Source organism: Sarcophilus harrisii, chromosome 1 (assembly GCF_902635505.1).
Source record: "Sarcophilus harrisii chromosome 1, mSarHar1.11, whole genome shotgun sequence".
NCBI lineage: Eukaryota > Metazoa > Chordata > Mammalia > Dasyuromorphia > Dasyuridae > Sarcophilus > Sarcophilus harrisii.
Genome location: NC_045426.1, coordinates 300019391 through 300040920, shown reverse-complemented (window position 1 = coordinate 300040920; position 21530 = coordinate 300019391). Strand labels below are relative to the sequence as shown.

Sequence of the window (21530 nt, the reverse complement as noted above, 5' to 3'; positions counted from 1 at the left end):
TATGAAGAAATGGCCAGAGGTGAATCTGGATCTGACCTAGATATTGTAAGTAATCACTAATTAGGAGCCAGGGGAAGAATACTGCTAGATGGATTTGGGTCTTGGCTAGTCAGGTACATGCTCATCAGTTAGAAGTTGAGGGTCCCAGACCAGGAGGTTGAAAGTAGAGTCTGCAGCATAGAAGAATGAATAGGAAATGTAGAATGTAGAACAATGAGCAGCTTACCACCAGAAGGTTGATCATTAAATGGTTAATGGGCCAGAGATCCACATAAAATCATGTTCTAATATGTGGCAAGTCTATGATATAGATTGGTACAGACACGCTCTAAAGAGGTATTGAAGTAACAGAATTAACAAAGAAGAGATAATTACATACTATTAAACTGAAAATAACAGTTATGAATGAAATGAAAGAAGCAGAGAATATTAATTTTTTAGTGAACAAAGAATTTTCACAAAAAATTTGATTGCACTTAGGCAAATTTTAAAAGCAAGAAATTATATACATTCTAAAACACCAGAGCTCAGTAAAATTAAAAACAAATAACTAAAATATATGATACTATATGGCAAGAAAACTTATTAAATAACAACTAAGTTAAGAGGAAATTTTTTTTTAAATACCATGCTTTTGAATATAACTCTATGAACATCATTTAACAAAATGTATGCTATGCACTCAAGCAAACAATGCCAATTTAGAGCACCAAGTATCTACAGTAAACAGGGGGAGGAAGGGGGAGAGCGGGAAGAGAAGAATCTAAATGAAATTACCACAGAACAATATGAAAAGAATAATGCAAAAGCCTAAAAGAAAGCAGAAAAAAGGAAGATCAGAAATAAATAAAATAGAAAATGCCAAAACCTCAATTGAATTAGTAAGTTAAATCAAAAGCTGGGCTTGAAGAGCAATGAAATGAAACTAAGAAAACATTAGTAAATTTATTTTAAAACTGTAAAAAGAAAACACATATCACCAAAGTTAGACATGAAAACAGGAACACATAATTATGAAAAACAATGAAACTATCAAGGAACATTACACACACCTTTCTCCTGAAAAATTTTACAACTTAAAAATGAAACAATTCAACAGACAAACAGATGTAAATTACCAAAATTAATGAAAAGAAGTAGGAAATGAGGAACTTAAATAGCCTACTTTCAGAAAAAAAAAGAAAAGTCAAGAATAAATTACCTAGCAAAAAAGACTCATATGACTCAAAAGGATTTATGAATGAAAGTTTCCAAATCTTCAAAAGAACAAAACAATTCTGATACCATACATTTTACAAAAAAGTTAAAGATGGAATACTGCCCAATTATCATTATTAGGGAACTATGGTGCTGATTCAAAAGACCCAAAACACATAATACAAAGAAACTATAGGCTGATCTTATTCATAAACAAAAAATTATAAATTATATGTATGTATATATATGTGTATGTATATAAACACATACATACACACATATATTGGATATATTTTTAAAATAATTTTTTTTGCCTAGGGACATAAATCAGGAAGACAAAGTATGATTCAGTATTAGAAATACTACTACAATTATGAAAATATCATAAACATGCCAAATATGAGAAGCATCAATTGGGGGAACTTCCAGTGTGTAAACTATCTCCTCTAAAGAAGATAACTATTATGATTAAGTCCTAAAAAGTTGGCTGAGGCACACAAAGATTTATTATCCATTCATGATAGAGAGGGGAAAAAAAAGATATATACAAAAAGAATAGAAAAAGAGGAATTTCCCCCCCACAAAAATAATATAAAATACCCACTTCAAACCCAAACCTCCCTCAGAAAATAACTACTTGGGCAAATCGCTCAACCTATCTAGAAATTACATTCCTGATTTGGAAAATGATAGTGTGAGGTGAGATAGGTCTCTTCTCACTTTAGTTCAATAAATTATAATCCTAAAGAATATACAAGGCAAAATGTTCTGATTAAATCTAAATTTTAAAACTATGAGGACTATTTTCACTCCTAGCTTTCATAATATTAAGAATTCTAATAACCATAGTTAAGAGAGGAAAAAAAGACATAAGCAGAAATAATTTAGGAAACTAAAAAGGTAAAATAGTAGTAGTAGTAGCTGACTCTGGTCTCAATAAAAACAGTGAGAAATGAATATATGAAATAAAACTAATAAATTCACTTGAATTTCAGTATCATAGAAATGATAAACCACTCCAGTATCTTTGCTAAGAAAATCTCAAATGGGGTCAAGAAGAGTTGGACACAATTAAAACTACTGAAAAACATCATCATCATACCAATAACATCAGAAAAAGCACTTGTTTTTAAAAATCATGTTCAATAATGGAAAAGCAAAAAATATCTGTGAAATCAATGTTTTTATATAAACATACATATGATTTTAGTAAAGATGATTGTAAAACATTGACAGGAATAATAGAAGATGTAAATAATATACTCACATATACTTATGACATTAAAATTCCAAATTAAACCCTACAAAATTAAAGTCAAGCTTGATCAGTCCCAGAATAGAGGAGACAATAGAAACTCCTTTAAAGAGTGGAGAGTTATGGATGTGGATCAATGTTTATAAACTATCATGGTCTTACTGAACTTTTTTTCTTTCTCTTTTTAAATTATTTTTTATATGGGACAGTTCATAGGGGATAGTGAGGAGTATATTCTGAAAAAAGGAAATGTAAAAACAAAAGATATTGATATGATCATTTTAAAGAAAATCCAAGATTGATAGATGAGAAAATGATAACTCCTAAATTAAATTAGAAATTTGAGACCATATCAAAAAACCATGATTTCCATAACAGAATTGAAAAATAATGCATCAAAATTTATAAATTATTTTATAATTTAAATTATATATTATAAATCAATTTATAAAAACTATATATTATATATTTATAATTATATATCATAAATCAATTTATAGTTTATAAATCAATTTATTAAAAAAATTAGCATGGGGGGAAGCTGATACTGATAAACATTAGCTTCTTTGAGACTAAGGCACTAAATAAAACAATTATAAACAGAACTGTCTGATATTAGGTAAAAAATTTTTAAAAAATTAAAAATCCAGTGAAAATGACAAACTTTCAAAAATAGAAACAAAATGCCAGATATAAAAAAAATTAGTTCTCAAAAAGATCAGCAGAAAATAAACACTAAACAAATGATTCATTATTAAATAACTATTTGCTGGAAATGGGCGAAAAGCTGGACAAACAAACTACATACCTGAGAAAAGTATAAGTAGGTCATAGAACTGACAAAAACAAACAAACATACAATCCTATTTTTAAAATCTGTGAAAAAAATTTTTAAGTAAACATATTTTTATCTTATAATCACATTGAAGAAATTATGAGATGAAATACAAAAGAGTTGATTATTTAAATTATGAAGTTCTGCATGACAAATAACTATATATTTAAACACTTAAAAATCAGAAACATTTAGGGCAAATACAACTCAATGAAAATTAACATTTAAAATATATAAGGATTTGCCAAAAGAAAAAATTCAAGGGCAATATCTAATTCCCATTAGCTAGGTATACAAACAAAGGACATGAAGGCTAAGCACTTTAAAACAGAATATACATACACACTTAAACTATTGCTTAAAGTAATTCAATTTCAAAACAATAAAAATAACCAAAAGCCATGAAACCCAATTCTGGCAAGGTTGTGGAAAAAATGGATGCACATTCAATAAAAATTTAAATTAACAACAATTTTTTTTAGTTGTATCTGGAAATATATGAGTCAGAAAATAAATATACGTATTAAGCCAATACTTCCATCATAAGGTAAACAAGCTAAGAAGCTATTCTAAAAAAAAAAAAAAAAAAAAAAATGAAACATGAAGATAGAAAATAGCATTATTTAGAAACAGAAAGAATGATCAATAAATGTAGAGCTGGTCTATCCATTAAGTGGGGTAATATAACCAATTCAAAAAAGAAAATAGGGGATATATCAAGAAATTTGGAGAGACATATAAAGTAACATGAAATGAAGAAAACACAAGCAGAGAGTAGATACATTGACTATAACAAGAACAATAAAAGTACAAATATAGAAAAAATAGACAAAAAAGAGACTATTACAGAGGGAGCAATTACTAAGCTGTTACAGCTATTTTCTGTTTAAATTAATCTTTAAAATGTAAATTGAAAATAAAGTTAAAGTGCTTGTTGACTTACTTTTACTGTTAAAATAAGTAAATAATAAATTCTCTACATTCATCAAGAAAATTTCATTTACTAGGAAGATCAGTCTATAAGTTATAGAAGTCAGGTGACTTGCTCATAGTTACACAGCTTATAGGTATCAAAGGCAAGATTTAACCCCACACTTCTTTCTATTCACTACTTCATGCTACTTTTCCAGTCACAGAAAATGCCAAACATAAGAAAGAAAGAAATGGTGACTAAATGCTTTCTCTCTAATGTAATTAAAAGGACTGAAAGGGCAATGAAAATGGGGAGCCATGAGCTTTGAACTTACACTGACTGAATGGATTGATCTTTGATAAATATTCTAATCACAAATCTTGGGAGTTTCACAAATAAAGTACTTACTGGTCCTCGAAGATCAATGAGTTCCTGTCTCATTTGGGATACAAGAGCTTCCTTAGCAATCAGAGCTCGGTGAAGTCGCTCGTTGAATTCGATAAGTTCTCCATGCATTTCTGCCACCTAAAAAATATACAACCCCAACCAATCAATTAACAATTGTTTCTCTGTACCAGGCATTAAACTAGGCACTATATGCAAAAACAAAGAAAAACAAAAAAATAAGAACAAGACTCAAGAAGTCAAAACCTCCAAGTCAAATAATGACCTTAGTTTCAAGACTATTGAATCACAAATTTATAGAAAAGTTGCAAACATTAGTAACACTGAATACAATCCACTCATTTTACACTGAAGGAAACTGAAGCCAAATGAGATAAAATGATTTAAGGTCATACTGACAGACTAGAATTTAGACCCTAGTCTTCTCACTGCAAATCTAACACTCTTTCTCTTCTAAAATTTAAATTTCTTCTTTCTACAGAAGTTAATTCAGAAAAAAGAATATGGTTGCTTTTTTGATAAACAAAAAAAAAGCTACCTTTTAAGTATATATTGCTATCATAGTTCTATCTAATAATAATTATATTATTATTGTGACTATAATATAATAATCTGGTTTTTGGAACCTAGAAATAAACTCCTTCATGGCTTCTTCTCCAACTGGTTCTCTTCACCTTTACTTACATCATTTGATTACATTACATCGTTTGATCCACACAAAGAGTATGGAAGGTAGGTGCTTTTTATCTCTATTTTACAGATGAAAAAACTAAGGCAAATAGAAATTAAGTGACTTCTCCAAGGTCAAAAAGCTAGAAAGTGACTGAAGCTGCATTTGAATTCAGGTCTGCCTGGTTCCAGCCCCACATTCTATCCATTGAACCACCTAACTACCCAAAGATATCTTCTTAATATGCCTGATGATTTGCACTAACAATTAATATTTGATTATATTTTTATAGACAAGAGCATTGTTCATAGTGTTCATAGTGTTAAATAAATAGAAATAAATAGAAAATAAATTCTAATAAATTATTTTCCCTACTGGTTATAATTAAGCAAAGAGCTTTAATTCAATGCAAGCCTATAGTTAAAGTATAAAATTGATATAATAAAATTAGGATATCTAAGAGAAATTAAATGCTGTTACTTTTGAGATATATTTAGGAAATGGACTTCAGCAGCTCCAGATGAAGTCAGACCTTGAAAACAGCTTAAGGAAGGAGACAAAAATCTTTGGTACAGAATGATAAAAGTCTAACTAAATATGAGGAGGAAAAAGCTTTTTAATACATATCTTTCTAAATGATCACTGGAATTGATTTCAAGTCCAAGACAGCATCCTATTTCAAGAATTAGATAACTCCAATTTTAACAATGACTTCATAATTTTTCAATAAAGAGTTAAAAAGCATTATAATATTTTAAACTAAGTATTGGGTTAGTGAAATAAATGGTATCTCAGAACAGTTATGGGAGAAAAAGGATAAGTTATAATGGGCTTTTCTCCTACAGAACACAAGTTTAAGGAGATTTTGCTTTCACCAGTTATATATCTACATAACCAAGTTGAATGTATATATTATTTCCTCCCATAATTACTAGTCCTGTATATCCATGATCTTGTAGAGGCTGGTATACCAATAAATTATAAGAGCAATCTAAATACTAGCATTGGTCTCCTTTATGTTAATTGGTGTCCCTTCCTTCCCACACAAAATAGCTGCTTTATGTTGTAAGTGTATGGCAGGTCTTTATTTCCAAACACTTAAAATCTGCCAGGGAAACACTGCAGAGTCAGAAGAGGTAGGAAAGTCAAAACATAAGCAAGCAAGAGCTGCAAGCACAGGTCTGGAAGATGCAGGAAAGTGCTTGGCTGGTGAGAGTGATACCTCCTAACCAGTTAAGTTTCTCTCCCCAGTCTCACCCCTAGCCTAGTCTCATAGTAAGAAAGCTGATTTTCATAACTATTATGCTAACAAACATAGAAACTACCATTGCCTAAAAGTACCTGCCCAGGCCAGACTCTAAGCAGAAGTGAAGTCTCATATGCTAGGCCAAATTAAGCACATCTCCCATAGACAAGGAATCTTCTGATTGTGCATCATTCACCATTATCTTTAGATGAAATAAAGGAAATAGTACAACTGAATGTGCCATTAAGGACCAAAAAAGTATTTACAGACCTATATGTTCAACATAATCTCCCCTACTCACAGGTCCTAGATTTAGAAGTAGAAAGATTCCTAAAGAACACCTAGACCACTCCTCTTGTTTTACAAATAAATTTAAACTCAAAGAATTTGAGCATGTGCCACACAAGGTGGCTGAGCAGAGATTCAAACCCAAATTTAATTTAGTGCATGGTACATGATGAATACTTAATAAAATAGAACCGTTTTTCCTTTTTTTTTCATTATCTCTTGATGATTGAAACAAAAAAAAAAAAGTTACGATCCTATTCAATGAATCATTTTTGAGAATAAGAGTCCCAAGAGATGTTATTCCACATTCTATAGTTAGGAAATTTCCATCTCTTCTCTTTATCCCTATCATACAAAGTCTCTACTTTGTATACTACTCTAATTTGCTACTAATTTGCTACTACTCTGCTCACTCATTATTATCCTTTGGTATTAACTGCACCTATCCTATGCCCCTGACACACAGAGCCAGGAGGAAGAAAAAAGGCTTAGTACTTGCTCCTCAGGATTACATCCAGATCCTCTATTCAGCCACTACCACTCCACAACCTCTATTCTTTGGTTCTTTGTTACAGTTTTTGATGAACTGGTGATTCTCCTCCTTTCAAGATTTAGGCTTTATGCCCTTGATCTCATCCCTTTTCAGTCTTCTCTAGGAACTTGGCCCCTGTTTCATTTTCCCCTTTCCTTGTCTTCATTCCTTATCACCAGGCCACTTCTAAAAGAGACCTGACCATACTTAAAAAAAAATACTCAATTCTTCCACTCCCTCAACCAATGATCCATATCTTTGATCACTTTCATACCCAAATTATAAAACACTAAGGACTTTGCCTCTTAATGCCTTGCTTTCTAATACCTTAATTGCCTTGCTTTCTAAGATCCTAATCTCATCGATACAGGTGTGGTCCCTTTAAGAATTGACTTACTCTTTTCTTTCTGACTCCCAACCCCTCCTAGTTGATGCATTCTCAATCCAGGACCTTTTGATTCACAAATCCTGGTTCAATAGAAGATCCAGACCTGTCTCAGCCCCCATCCAGATCTGAGCCAACTAGGGGCTACACCCACAGGCCCCTCTAGCTAAATCTCCCATTATAAAAGGGCCACTCTGGGACTCCCTCTTTGCAGAGGTCCCAAACATGGCAGCCTTACGCCTGGCATGTCAGGACTTTCTGTCTACTGGACCCTCTGTCTGGGGCCCTCCTTATCTCTACCTTCGCCTATTTCCTTAACCATGCTTTAACCTTGCTTCCAAACCCAATAATAAACCTCTTTTATCAATCTAGCTTTTCAGGCCAATAAATGCTTTTATTGGGGACTTGCGCCGCTACTAGACTCCATTTACCGCCATATTCATGCATCAAATCCAAGGGGGTTGCAGGGGAAATCTATTTGACTCCCTGTACCCCAAACCTGCCACTAGACCTCAACTAAATCCTAATTTCATTTAAGTACCACATATCTATCCCTCATCGCCATCATTCCTTTAAAAATGTTCTCTACAAAATTGTCCCCCCCAAAATTCTTAATTCTCAATTGCAAATTTTAATAGTTTCTTCTTGGTTTTACTTCTCATTTTACTTGACTTTTAGAGTCAGTTAAAACAACCTCAGTTAGCTGCTCCATTGTTCTGGCTTTCAAGACCCAGCTCTCTCCTGGTTCTCCTACCTCTGAGCACTCATAGTCTTGTTAGAATTCTTACAAAGTGTTAATAAGTCAGTTATCTAATTTAGCATGGTACTTAACAGTTCTCTAGCTCACTAATGTATTTAATACTCATTGAAGTTCTACAAGATTCAAAAGACAATAAAGGACTGGACTTTTAACACCTGGCTGTATTTGAGGTGATTATTACACTGAACTGAAACTAAGGCTGCCTCCAGAAGCCCTCCAAGAAATATGCTCCCAGAGAACATTATATTATAGAGAAGAGAACATTACTTTTTGGTGCCTGAAAGTGGGACCAAGAACCTTCATCTGTGACCCAGAAATTAGGGTGAGTACAACAAGGAAACTTGTTAAAGAACTAAAGTAGAATTTAGGCTGAAATGGGACAGATATTTAGAAAACAGCGTTCTCTTCAAGGAAAATGTTTAGAGAGCATTGTCAGGGTTATGAAAAGCCAAGGTTTGATTATAATTTGGGAGCAGATCACTGAACTTTTAGAAACTGTACCGTATATATATCTCCTTCGTTCTCTATGGAAAAAGAACTGGATCTAGAGGAGTGGAAATTAGTAGGAGAGCAACTTTGTCAATCCTATAATGATAATGGACCTGACTCAATTTCCAAAGACACATTTAATACATATAATTTAATACAACTGGCTTTAGGAAATTACGTAAGTGTTAGAATAAGCAAAAAGAAGAACGAGCAGGAGGGGGAGGTGCCAACTAAACTAGAAGAATCAGATTTAGAATTCACAGCAGGAGAAATTAGATAACTTCCAATCCCCTGACCTCCCTCCCTCAATTAACCCGTCATGGTTGGAGGGAGAAGGAGGAAGGGGAAAGGAAGAAACACATTCAGCACCACCTATGAAGCAGCCTGTGACAAGATTAGAAAAGGCAGTTAAGACAAAAAGTAAAGGACAGGATGTATCTGATTTTATAAATGTATACCCTGTAATTGAAAAGATTGACTCTTCAGGTCAAAAAGGAGAAGATAGACTCCTTTTGATTTGGAAAAAATTAAGGATTTGAAAAAGGGTTGCACTATTTATGGGCCTACATCATCTTATGTTAAGATGTTACTAGATAGTTTGGCTTATGAAATCTTAACCCCAAGTGATTGGAAATCCATAGCAAGGACATGTTTAGAACCTGGACAAAACTTGTTGTGGCTTATGTAGTGAATTATGTAGGATTCAAGCCCAACAAAATAGGGAAACAGGAGTTAATGTACAAGTCACTTTTGACCAACTAGCAGGTGAAGGTCAGTATGGAGAGAATTCAGAACAGATTAATTATCCCATAACAGTGTATGAGCAAATTTCTAAGGCTGCAATAAAAGCTTAGAGTTCTCTCCCCGGACAGAAAGATGGAGGTAAAGCCTTCACAAAAATAGAGCAAGGTCCCAATGAATCTTTTGCGGATTTTGTGGGATATTTGCAAACAGCTATCACAAGAACCATTGGAGAAAATGCAGCTACAGAAATAATGACCAGACATCTGGCTAAGGAAAATGCCAATGAGGTTTGCAGAATGATATGGGGACTACACAAAGATTCTCCTTTAGAGGAAATCATAAGACGCTGTGCCACAGTAGGCACAAATGCTTATTATGCCCAGACTATGATGAACATTGGAAGACAGGGTCTCTCTTGGCAAGAGACTTCTAGAGAAACTCATCGATGTTTTCAGTGTGGAAAAACAGGACATCTTAGAGCTCAGTGTAGATATGGAGATAGAGTGAGAAGACAGGGTGAGAGAAGACCTAAAACCCCATGTCCAAAATGCAACCGAGGCTTCCACTGGGCCTCAGAATGTAGACTGACCCAGAGTAGATTGACCCAGAGAAATGAGAGGTGGGACCTAGCTCCAAAACCTCAAACAAAAGACAAGTGGGGCATAATGGAAGCTGAGTTTACCTAGAGAGTCTTTAGAAGGTCAGGACTCTGATGTGCTCTATCAGCCAAAAAGCAATCACATGGCAGAAAGGGATTAGATGATAAGTCAGCCAAAAAAGCAATCAGATAGCAGAAAGGGATTACAATTGGGGAGAATACAGGCTTTTTAAACCAAAAGGGCAGTGTCCAGTACAAACAGCTCCAATGTAATTGCCAGATGAAGAGGAAAGATTTACAAAGTGGTAAATAGAAGGGAATTTGATGGATTAACTGCTTGGGAGAGAGGGTTTGTTTGAATTCCTACTGATATAGAAAGAAACAGATAGGTGGCAATGAGCACCTGGAGAGAGACAGAAAAGGAGAAAAACCTCTAAACAAAGGAGAAAATCTAAGAAACATCTGACACTGAAAGAGCATGGCTAATAATGAGACTGTTGCAAGACTTGAAAACCAGCAGGAATCACTGGATTCCTTGAGATGAAAAATTGTTGATGAGACTACTGCAGGACTTCAAAGCTTACAGAAATTATTGGATTCCTGGCACATGAACTAATGGACAATGGATTCCTTTTGGACTATTTCTAGGACTTATGGACATGTTGATTCATGTTATTTGTTAGATCACATTTGTTAGATCTGTGTTATATTGCTATATGCTTATGTAATTTATGTAATCATGTGTAAAACCTCCCATATTGATGGATTTATGTGTACCTATTTTAAGAGTCAGTCTCTTTAGAAACCTCTAATCTGATTTGATTTCCCATTTCCTTTGATGTTTTCATCTCCCTTCCTGAGATGTCAGGGAGGGCATGATCACCTTCTTTTTATGGTGTTTTCACTCCTTTTTTGAGCAATCAGGGAAGGCGTGTTCACCTTCTTTTTGGGGGTTTTCACCTCCTTGAGAAGTCAGGGAGGTCATGACCACCTATGTTCTAAATCAAAAGAAAGTGGGAGATGTTAGAATTCTTACAAGGTGCTAAGTCAGTTATCTAATTTAGCATGGTACTTAACAGTTCTCTAGTTCACTAATGTATTTAGTACTCATTGGAGTTCTACAAGATTTACAAGTCAGAGAGGAGTCCAGGCAATTCACAAGTCATGAAGGACAAGCCCACTAACCCATAAGCCCACTCTCAGAGGAGGAGTCAGATTCATTCCATATATCACCTTTGTGAAGGCTGGAGGCTTGAGATTCGGAAGAAGAGAGGCTGAAGCTGGAAGAGGCAAAGGACTAGCAAAAGAGCTCTTGGAACCAAGGAGAGAGATAGGCCTCTAAGAAAGCTAACTGGGCTATTTTGGAAGAGACAATAAAGGACTGAACTTTTAACACCTGGCTGTATTTGAGGTGATTATTACACTGAACTGAAATGAAGGCTACCTCCAGAAGCCTTCCAAGAAACCTGCTCCCAGAAAACATTATATTATAGAGAAGAGAACATTACATAGTCTTATTTATTGTATATTGTATAATCATAAGCACTGATTCAATATTTGAGGGCATATTTGATACATATAAATTTTTTATAATCTCTATATAACCTATGCACAGTAGACTCCTTTTTGGAAAAGAGTACTAAAGGCTGCCTATCACATTACTACTTTTGTAATCAGTAATTAATAAAGACAGTGTGAAAATATTGGTCAACTGTATAACTAAATATACAGAATTTCCCTAAGAAATTACTTCTGAAATTTAGTACTATGTCATATCATTAAGCTGGAGGTGGGGGAAAGTGAGAAAACACAATTCATTATTGGGCTATGGGAATAAAGACATACTAATTCTTTACATTAGAACTATAAATTGGTTCAAGCTGAACTGGGGAATTATGTATGAAAAGTTACTATTTTTTTCATACCTATAGCCCTAGAGATTCTACTCTCCAAGGAGCTTATGAACAGAAAAGAAAAAAAGCTACACATACAAAAATGTTCATGGTAATACTATTTGTTCTAACAAAGAGTTGGAAATAAAATATGTGCCCAATAATTGGGAATAAATGAACAATATATACGTACATATTAGTGATGAGGTTTAGATTTGGGGTACGCAAATGAAAATGAGGTCTAGTAGCAGGTTTGAGGTACAAGGAGTCAAATAGAGCTCCCCTGCAACCCTTTTGGATTCGGCACAAAGGTGGAGAGTTAAATGCGATCTAGTGCCTGGCAGCACAAAAGTCCCCTGTAAAGGAATTTACAGACCCGAAAAACTAGATTGATAAAGGAGATTTATTATGGGCATAGGAAGTAAGGTTAAAGTCTAGTTAGTAAAAGATGTTAGATAAAGAGAAGAGGGCAGAGAGTCCTTGGTGCCAGGCATGGTGCTGGCATGTTTGGAATCTCTGCCAAGAGAGGGTTTTAGTCTGGCTCTTTTATAATAGGGGGTTTTGGCAACAAGGTGAAAGGGGTTCATAGGTGGAATCCCAGGTTGGCTTCTCTCTGGGTTTCAGTTAGGGTTAGAATTTGAATTGAATTCAATGGGTTTCAGAACTGAGCTGACTCCACCCAGATAACAAAGATAAACTGTGCTTGTACCCTCACTGAGGCAGAGTCCAAGGAGGTTTTCTCCTCTAAGGATTTTCAGTTTTAGGGTTCTCTTTATTAGTAAATCACAATGGAAGAAGAATATGAACTATTTGGGAGGGAATGGAAGACCAATAATGAAGGATGAAAAAAAATAGTCAAAAAACTCACACATAATACCTAAAACAAAAACTAATTATTGAAAAGTAATAAAACTCTGATCAAATAAAATGGTCAGTATTAGTTTTGTCTTTTCAAAGCTAAAGACCACAGTCTTCTTTCCAAATAGAAATGAATAAACAAACTGGTATTATGTGATTTTATTTGAGCATTTGGTGATTGAAACATGTCAATTTTTTAAAACAACATCTGAAAGCCTGTCTATTGTACGTAGATCATTCTCAAAGATTTTAAAGACATGAAAAAAAACCACATATTATTATTTGCTACTGTACAGTATAATATTAATGCTACCATCTTTGGATCTTTTCCAATTATTTGATGTTTTCCTTTCTTTGTACTACCCTGAAGATTGATTTCTTTATTTTGAAAATAGTGATGCAGGAATTTATTCTGCTCATACTTGTTTGCATATAGCCATTTTCCAAGTTTCACTATTTTTAGTGCCATATCACCCTTCTTATATAATACATGTTATATGTGTCATTTGCTCACTGAAGTGTCATTTTTCATATTTAATGACTCCACTATTTTCAATGCTGAGAAATTATCACTATGGAAATTTCTATCAATTTCATTTTCCTTCAGATGATCAGTGAAGAACTTCCTACCCTGAGATTCCTCATAGTAATGAAATCACAGGTCTAAGTAAAAAAAGAAAAAAAAAAGATAACCCTCTGGACTTAAAAAGAAAACACACAAACAAAAAATTTTACAGTACTTTCTTTCAAGGGCTATTGTGAGGATCAAATGAGATAATGAAAATAAAGTAGTACCTAAACATTACCAACTATTATTTAAATCTTTTAACCATATAAAAACAGCAATAATCAAAGTCAATATTACACCTTAGTCCAATTCTCAATATTCAGAATCAGTAGCTTTTATTTGAATAGCTAGAGATCATCAGGATCCATTTTAGCTCCAAATATATGGTTTTTTCTTTATCTTTTCCTCTAATCTGATGTTTATTTTTATCTTTGTGCTAATTAAGTAATGGTCTAAGTGAACACAAGTTCAAAAATGATTGCAATGTCTGTAATCAAAGGTTTTACATGTTAAGATAAAATCACTTTTATTCTTCATTGAGTTGTTTGTTCCTCATCATTTCCAAAATGTTGAATCGCTTTTCTTTTCTTAATTTTTTCCATATAAAGCTTTTAAAATTTCAAAACACATGCATATAGTTTTCTTTCTTTTTTTTTTTTTTTATTTAATAGCCTTTTATTTACAGGATATATGCATGGGTAACTTTACAGCATTAACAATTGCCAAACCTCTTGTTCCAATTTTTCACCTCTTACCCCCTACCCCCTCCCCCAGATGCCAGGATGACCAGTAAATGTTAAATATATTAAAATATAAATTAGATACACAATAAGTATACATGACCAAAACGTTATTTTGCTGTACAAAAAGAATCAGACTCTGAAATATTGTACAATTAGCTTGTGAAGGAAATCAAAAATGCAGGTGGGCATAAATATAGGGATTGGGAGTTCAATATAATGGTTTTTAGTCATCTCCCAGAGTTCTTTCTCTGGGCGTAGCTGGTTCAGTTCATTACTGCTCCATTGGAAATGATTTGGTTGATCTCGTTGCTGAGGATGGCCAGGTCCATCAGAACTGGTCATCATATAGTATTGTTGTTGAAGTATATAATGATCTCCTGGTCCTGCTCATTTCACTCAGCATCAGTTCGTGTAAGTCTCTCCAGGCCTTTCTGAAATCATCCTGTTGGTCATTTCTTACAGAACAGTAATATTCCATAATATTCATATACCACAATTTATTCAGCCATTCTCCAACTGATGGACATCCATTCAGTTTCCAGTTTCTAGCCACTACAAAAAGGGCTGCCACAAACATTCGTGCACATACAAGTCCCTTTCCCTTCTTTATAATCTCTTTGGGATATAATCCCAGTAGTAACACTCATGCATATAGTTTTCAACATTCACCCTTGAAAAACCTTGTGTTCCACATTTTTTCTTCCTCCCTTCCCTGCACCCCCTTCCCCCAAATGGCAAAAAATCCAATATATGTTAAACAAGTGTAATTCTTCCAAACATATATCCATGTTTATCATGCTGTACAAGAATTAGCTCAAAAAGGAAAAAAAAAAATTGAGAAAGAAAACAAAATGCAAGCAAACAACAACAAAAGTTGTGAACCATACTCAGGGCCCACCGTTATCTCTCTGGGCGCAGATGGCTCTAGACTATTATTAGACCTAGCCACATCCATCACAACTGATCATAATATGAGCTTGTTACTGTGTACAATGTTCTTTTGGTCCTACTCACTTCACTCAGCATAAGTTCATATAAGTTTCTTCAGGACTTTCTGGAATCATCCTGCTGGTCATTTCTTATAGAACAATAAGATTCTATAACATTCATATACTATAACTTATTCACCCATTCTCCAACTGATGGGCATCCCACTCAGTTTGCCACTACAAAAAGGGCAGCTACAAACATTTTTGCACATATGGGTCCTTTTCCCTTTTTTTAATGATCTTTTTGGGATACAGGTCCAGAGAGATACTAGATTGAAGAATATGCACAGTTGGATAACTCTTTGGGCATAGTTCTAAATTGTTCTCCAGAATGGTTGGATCAGGAGAATCTTTCTTCTTAAAATATTTATAATATATATAATTTATTTATTCATATTAATAGGAACCTTCTGAGTAAGCTTTTGTTAGTTGATATTTCTTCATTTTTTTCCTTTGCCTAGCACTGAAGTCATCAAGCATCAAAGTTGAGTTTGGAAAGAATGACATAGCCCAATCAGAGCTTTTATAAATATAAAATTTAATTTTCTATGACAGATATTAATGTACAAAATGCAATTATGCAATTTTTTTCATAGTGGTCAGTTTATTTACATTCACTGTGTATACTATCAAAACAGGTGATCAGTGTCCCATGAAATGATATTTCTTCAATGAGCAGGATGATTTCAGAGAGGGCTAGAGAAACCTACATGAACAGATGCGAAGTGAAATGAGTAGAACCAACAGAATATTGCTCCCAGCAACCAGACCCGACTCTTTTCAGCAATGATTCAGACTAGTTCCAATAGATTTGTGATGTAAAGGGCCATCAGCATCCAGAAAGAGAATTTGGGGACTAAATGTGGATCAGAATGACACAGACATGGTACTGATACCTAAACCAGGTAGGTTGAAAACAGAGAAAGAAAATTATAGACCAATCTCCCTAATGAATATTGATGCTAAAATCTTAAATAAGATATTAGCAAAAAGACTACAGAAAATCATCTCCAAGATAATACACTATGATCAAGTAGGATTTATACCAGGAATGCAGGGCTGGTTCAATATTAGGAAAACTATCAATATAATTGGCCATGTTAATAACCAAATTAACAAAAACCATATGATCATCTCAATAGATGCAGAAAAAGCATTTGATAAAATCCAACATCCATTCCTATTAAAAACACTTGAGAGTATAGGAATAAATGGACTTTTCCTTAAAATAATCAGCAGCATCTATTTAAAACCATCAGTAAGCATCATATGTAATGGAGACAAACTGCAACCATTCCCAATAAGATCTGGAGTGAAACAAGGTTGCCCACTATCACCGTTACTATTTAATATTGTATTAGAAACGCTAGCTATAGCAATAAGAGCTGAGAAAGAGATTAAAGGAATAAGAATAGGCAATGAGGAAGCCAAATTATCACTCTTTGCCGATGACATGATGGTATACTTAGAGAACCCCAGAGATTCTGCTAAAAAGTTATTAGAAATAATCCACAACTTTAGCAAAGTTGCTGGTTATAAAATAAACCCACATAAGTCATCAGCATTCTTATATATCACTAACAAAATCCAACAGTCAGAGTTACAAAGAGAAATTCCATTTAAAGTAACTACTGATAATATAAAATATTTAGGAATCTATCTGCCAAGGGAAAATCAGAAACTTTATGAGCAAAATTACAGACCACTTTTCACACAAATTAAGTCTGATCTAACCAATTGGAAAAATATTAAATGCTCTTGGATAGGGCGAGCAAATATAATAAAGATGACAATATTACCTAAACTAATCTATTTATTTAGCGCTATACCAATCAGACTCCCAAAAAACTATTTTAATGACCTAGAAAAAATAACAACAAAGTTCATATGGAAAAACAAAAGGTCAAGAATTTCAAGGGAATTAATGAAAAAAAAATCAAATGATGGTGGCTTAGCTGTACCAGATCTAAAATTATATTATAGAGCAGCAGTTACCAAAACTATTTGGTATTGGCTAAGGAATAGATTAGTTGATCAGTGGAATAGATTAGGTTCAAGGGATAAAACAGTCAACAAATATAGCAACCTAGTCTTTGACAAACCCAAAGATCCCAGCTTTTGGGATAAGAACTTACTGTTTGATAAAAATTGCTGGGAAAATTGGAAACTAATATGGCAGAAACTAGGCATTGATCCATACTTAACGCCGTACACCAAGATAAGGTCAAAATGGGTTCATGACCTAGGCATAAAGAATGAAATTATTAATAAATTAGAGGAACATAGGATAGTTTACCTCTCAGACCTGTGGAAGGGGAAGGTCTTTATGACCAAAGCAGAACTAGAGATCATTACTGATCACAAAATAGAAAATTTCGATTATACCAAACTGAAAAGTTTTTGTACAAACAAAACTAATGCAGACAAGATTAGAAGGGAAGCAATAAACTGGGAAAATATTTTTACAGTCAAAGGTTCTGATAAAGGCCTCATTTCCAAAATATATAGAGAATTAACTCTAATTTATAAAAAATCAAGCCATTCTCCAATTGAAAAATGGTCAAAGGATATGAACAGACAATTCTCAGATGAAGAAATTGAAACTATTTCTAGTCATATGAAAAGATGCTCCAAGTCATTATTAATCAGAGAAATGCAAATTAAGACAACTCTAAGATACCACTACACACCTGTCAGATTGGCTAAGATGACAGGAAAAAATAATGATGATTGTTGGAGGGGATGCGGGAAAACTGGGACATTGATGCATTGTTGGTGGAGTTGTGAACGAATCCAACCATTTTGGAGAGTAGTTTGGAACTATGCTCAAAAAGTTATCAAACTGTGCATACCCTTTGATCCAGCAGTGTTACTACTGGGATTATATCCCAAAGAGATTATAAAGAAGGGAAAGGGACCTGTATGTGCACGAATGTTTGTGGCAGCCCTTTTTGTAGTGGCTAGAAACTGGAAACTGAATGGATGTCCATCAGTTGGAGAATGGCTGAATAAATTGTGGTATATGAAAATTATGGAATATTACTGTTCTGTAAGAAATGACCAACAGGATGATTTCAGAAAGGCCTGGAGAGACTTACACGAACTGATGCTGAGTGAAATGAGCAGGACCAGGAGATCATTATATACTTCAACAACAATACTAGATGATGACCAGTTCTGATGGACCTGGCCGTCCTCAGCAACGAGATCAACCAAATCATTTCTAATGGAGCAGTAATGAACTGAACTAGCTATACCCAGAAAAAGAACTCTGAGAGATGACTAAAAACCATTACATTGAATTCCCAATCCCTATATTTATGCACACCTGCATCTTTGATTTCCTTCACAAGCTAATTGTACAATAATTCAGAGTGATTCTTTTTGTACAGCAAAATAATGTTTTAGTCATGTATACTTATTGTGTATCTAAGTTATATTTTAATATATTTAACATTTACTGGTCATCCTGCCATTTGGGGGAGGGGGGGTAAGAGGTGAAAAATTGGAACAAGAGGTTTGGCAATTGTTAATGCTGTAAAGTTACCCATGTATATATCCTGTAAATAAAAGGCAATTAAATAAAAAATAAATAAATAAATAAATAAATGTGGATCAGAACACAGGAAAAAAAAAAACCTATTTTTTTGTTGTTCGCTTGTTTGGGGTTTTATTTTCCCTAATTTTTTCCCCTTTTTGATCTGATTTTTCTTGTGCAGCATAATAAATATGGAAATTTTAAACATATATTGGATTACTTGTTTTCTAGGGGAGGGAGTAGGGGAAGGGAAAGAAAAATTTGGAACACAAGATTTTGCAAAAGTGAATGTTTAAAACTATTTTTACATGTATTTTTGAAAATAAAAAAGCTATTATTTACAATAAATAAATAAAAGGAAGACATATTTCTCACTGATTTGGAATGCAGAATGAAACTTATTTTATCAAATCCTGTATGTTTTCTCTTCAAGGAAAAAAATCTTTGAGTGATTATTCCATTTGTTTGCAATTTGTTTATAATAAGAATGCCAATACTAGGATGGTTCAACAACAATATAACAGAAGGCTATATTTTAATTTAATAAACATTTTAACATATCCGTGTACTTTTTCAACATATGTGTTGTCATTTTCACACCCTATTGCCTTTTCTTGTTGAATTCAATCTGGAAACTTCTGAAGAGAAGGAACCAGGCTCATTTAAATTTAATTCATATGGTTCCTGGTATAGGCCCTGTGTGTGTTATCATTAATAAATGGTTTTTGATTGGGCAATTCAGACAATGAAATCAGTAGTTATATAACCTGTCTTATAATGTAATGTCGTATCTCCTATGTAGGTCAAGTGTCTTAAAGGAAGGATCTGTATTATATTTCTCCGCATCCATTCAAAGTAACTTTTATACTTTATGTGCTCAATAAATAATAATGATGGCTAGAGAAGATCAGTCACCAAGACATGAAATTTAAAATAGGAAAGAAGTTCTATGTTTCTTCCTTGGGAAAAAAAAAATTCAATATAGCATTCTCACTCTCTCTGAAGTTGTTGTTTGCATTTTTTTTTCTTTCACAGTTTTTTTCTCCTTCCTTCTTGATCTGATTTTTCTTGTGCTGCAAGATAACTCTATAAATATGTGTACATAGATTGAATTTAACATATATTTTAATATATTTACCATGTATTGGACTACCTGTCATCTAGAGAAGGGGGTGGGAGAAGGAAGGGAAAATTTGGAACAAAAGGCTTTGCAAGGGTCAGTGTTGAAAAATTATCCATGTATATGTTTTGTAAATAAAAAGCTTTAATAAAAAAAAAATTGCTCAGGATAAGCAATAAATATAATACTATGCTCTAAACTTTAATCATAATTCTTCTATTAATTTGTGGGACTTCATACCACCAGCAATGACCTGATTTCCACAGTCTCCATTTCTCTAAAAGAAGGTTTCAACTACAATGTAAAACTGATAAAGCATATAGTAAGAACCATATAATTAAAAAATGAAAAATTATTCACTCCCATTTAATCACTTTTTTCTTTATATAAGATGTTAAATTAATAAATGAAATTTTCCTTTTTTTTTCTTTTTGTAGCCTCTAACAAACACAGTATCTTCAATACCACTTTTGTGAACATTTCCAAATTGAAATCACATCAGTCCTTCAGGACCCTACTAAAGTCTGTGAACTAATTTACCACATAATAGGCAGGAAATATACAACTGCCAATATTGCCACTAAATACCAACTAATATGTACCACCAAAAGGGATTTTTAAATAAACTCCACAGCCATTTTCAAAGCTGATATTTTACAATGGGAGGAATCAGGTTAAAACAATTTTCCATAAATGCATTAACATGGAAACATCCCAGTTCCCTGTGTTTCTCCTATGCTGCCAAATCCAGTTTCTCTCTTGCAGCTAGAAAATTTTCAGGATCATATCAAACAATACTTTCATTTCACAGAGAAAAAGTGGATCGAATCTGTAATAACTTCCAGTATTCAATAGAACTTCCATTTTTATGGAGGATCGTAACTAAGCTGACCATTAAATCTATTAATTTTAATGATATTTCCATAAATGGACCATATTTGTAATGGGCTGGAACTGAGTTGATGCACTATGGTCCGAGCACTTAAGGCTAATTACCAATTGGACAATACTCTATTAGCATATGCTTGGAGAAAGAATGGTCCTGCCCACTACTCCATGCAAGTTTTGATCTGTTGGCTATATAGAGAGATTGAGGCTTTTAAGATTAAGTACTTTCGCTTATCCTGACTCCTGCTGATCTTAAAGTATCCAAGGTGCTAACATGGTCTTCACATTTGGCAGTCTTCACATTTGGCACCCATCGTGGAACCAAGGACCCTACTTTCACTGAAGAAGTCTCCATGATCAGCAAATTAGGTGAGTATTTTAATAAACAAACAGGGAACTTACTTTGTTAAGGGATAAACTAGTAACCTTTTCTGGCTGAAATGGGGCAGATGTTAGGAAAAGATTCTCCTCCATATCCAGCCCCACATTGGGAGCCAAATATGAAGACCGCATTAGCAACTTGATTTTTTATTCTTTATGGAAAAGTCCTTGATTTTTATTCTTTATGGAAAGGAGAGGAGAGCTGGAGGACACAGGAATCTCCTCTTTCTTTTTCC

At 33.7% G+C, this 21530-nt stretch overlaps 1 protein-coding gene across 6 annotated transcripts in view; it reads right to left on the bottom strand.

Moving 5' to 3' along the window:
- SNX29 (sorting nexin 29) overlaps positions 1 to 21530 on the bottom strand; it is a 629780-nt gene that overhangs the window by 269987 nt on the left and 338263 nt on the right. For all 6 annotated transcript variants that reach the window (XR_004230463.1, XM_031944363.1, XM_012542944.3 and 3 more), the window contains one exon: positions 4609 to 4725. Coding sequence is in view for 5 of the 6 variants with exons in the window: in XM_031944363.1 (XP_031800223.1) it covers positions 4609 to 4725 (117 nt within the window). In the remaining variant the exon portion in view is untranslated. The remainder of the gene's footprint in view (positions 1 to 4608; positions 4726 to 21530) is intronic.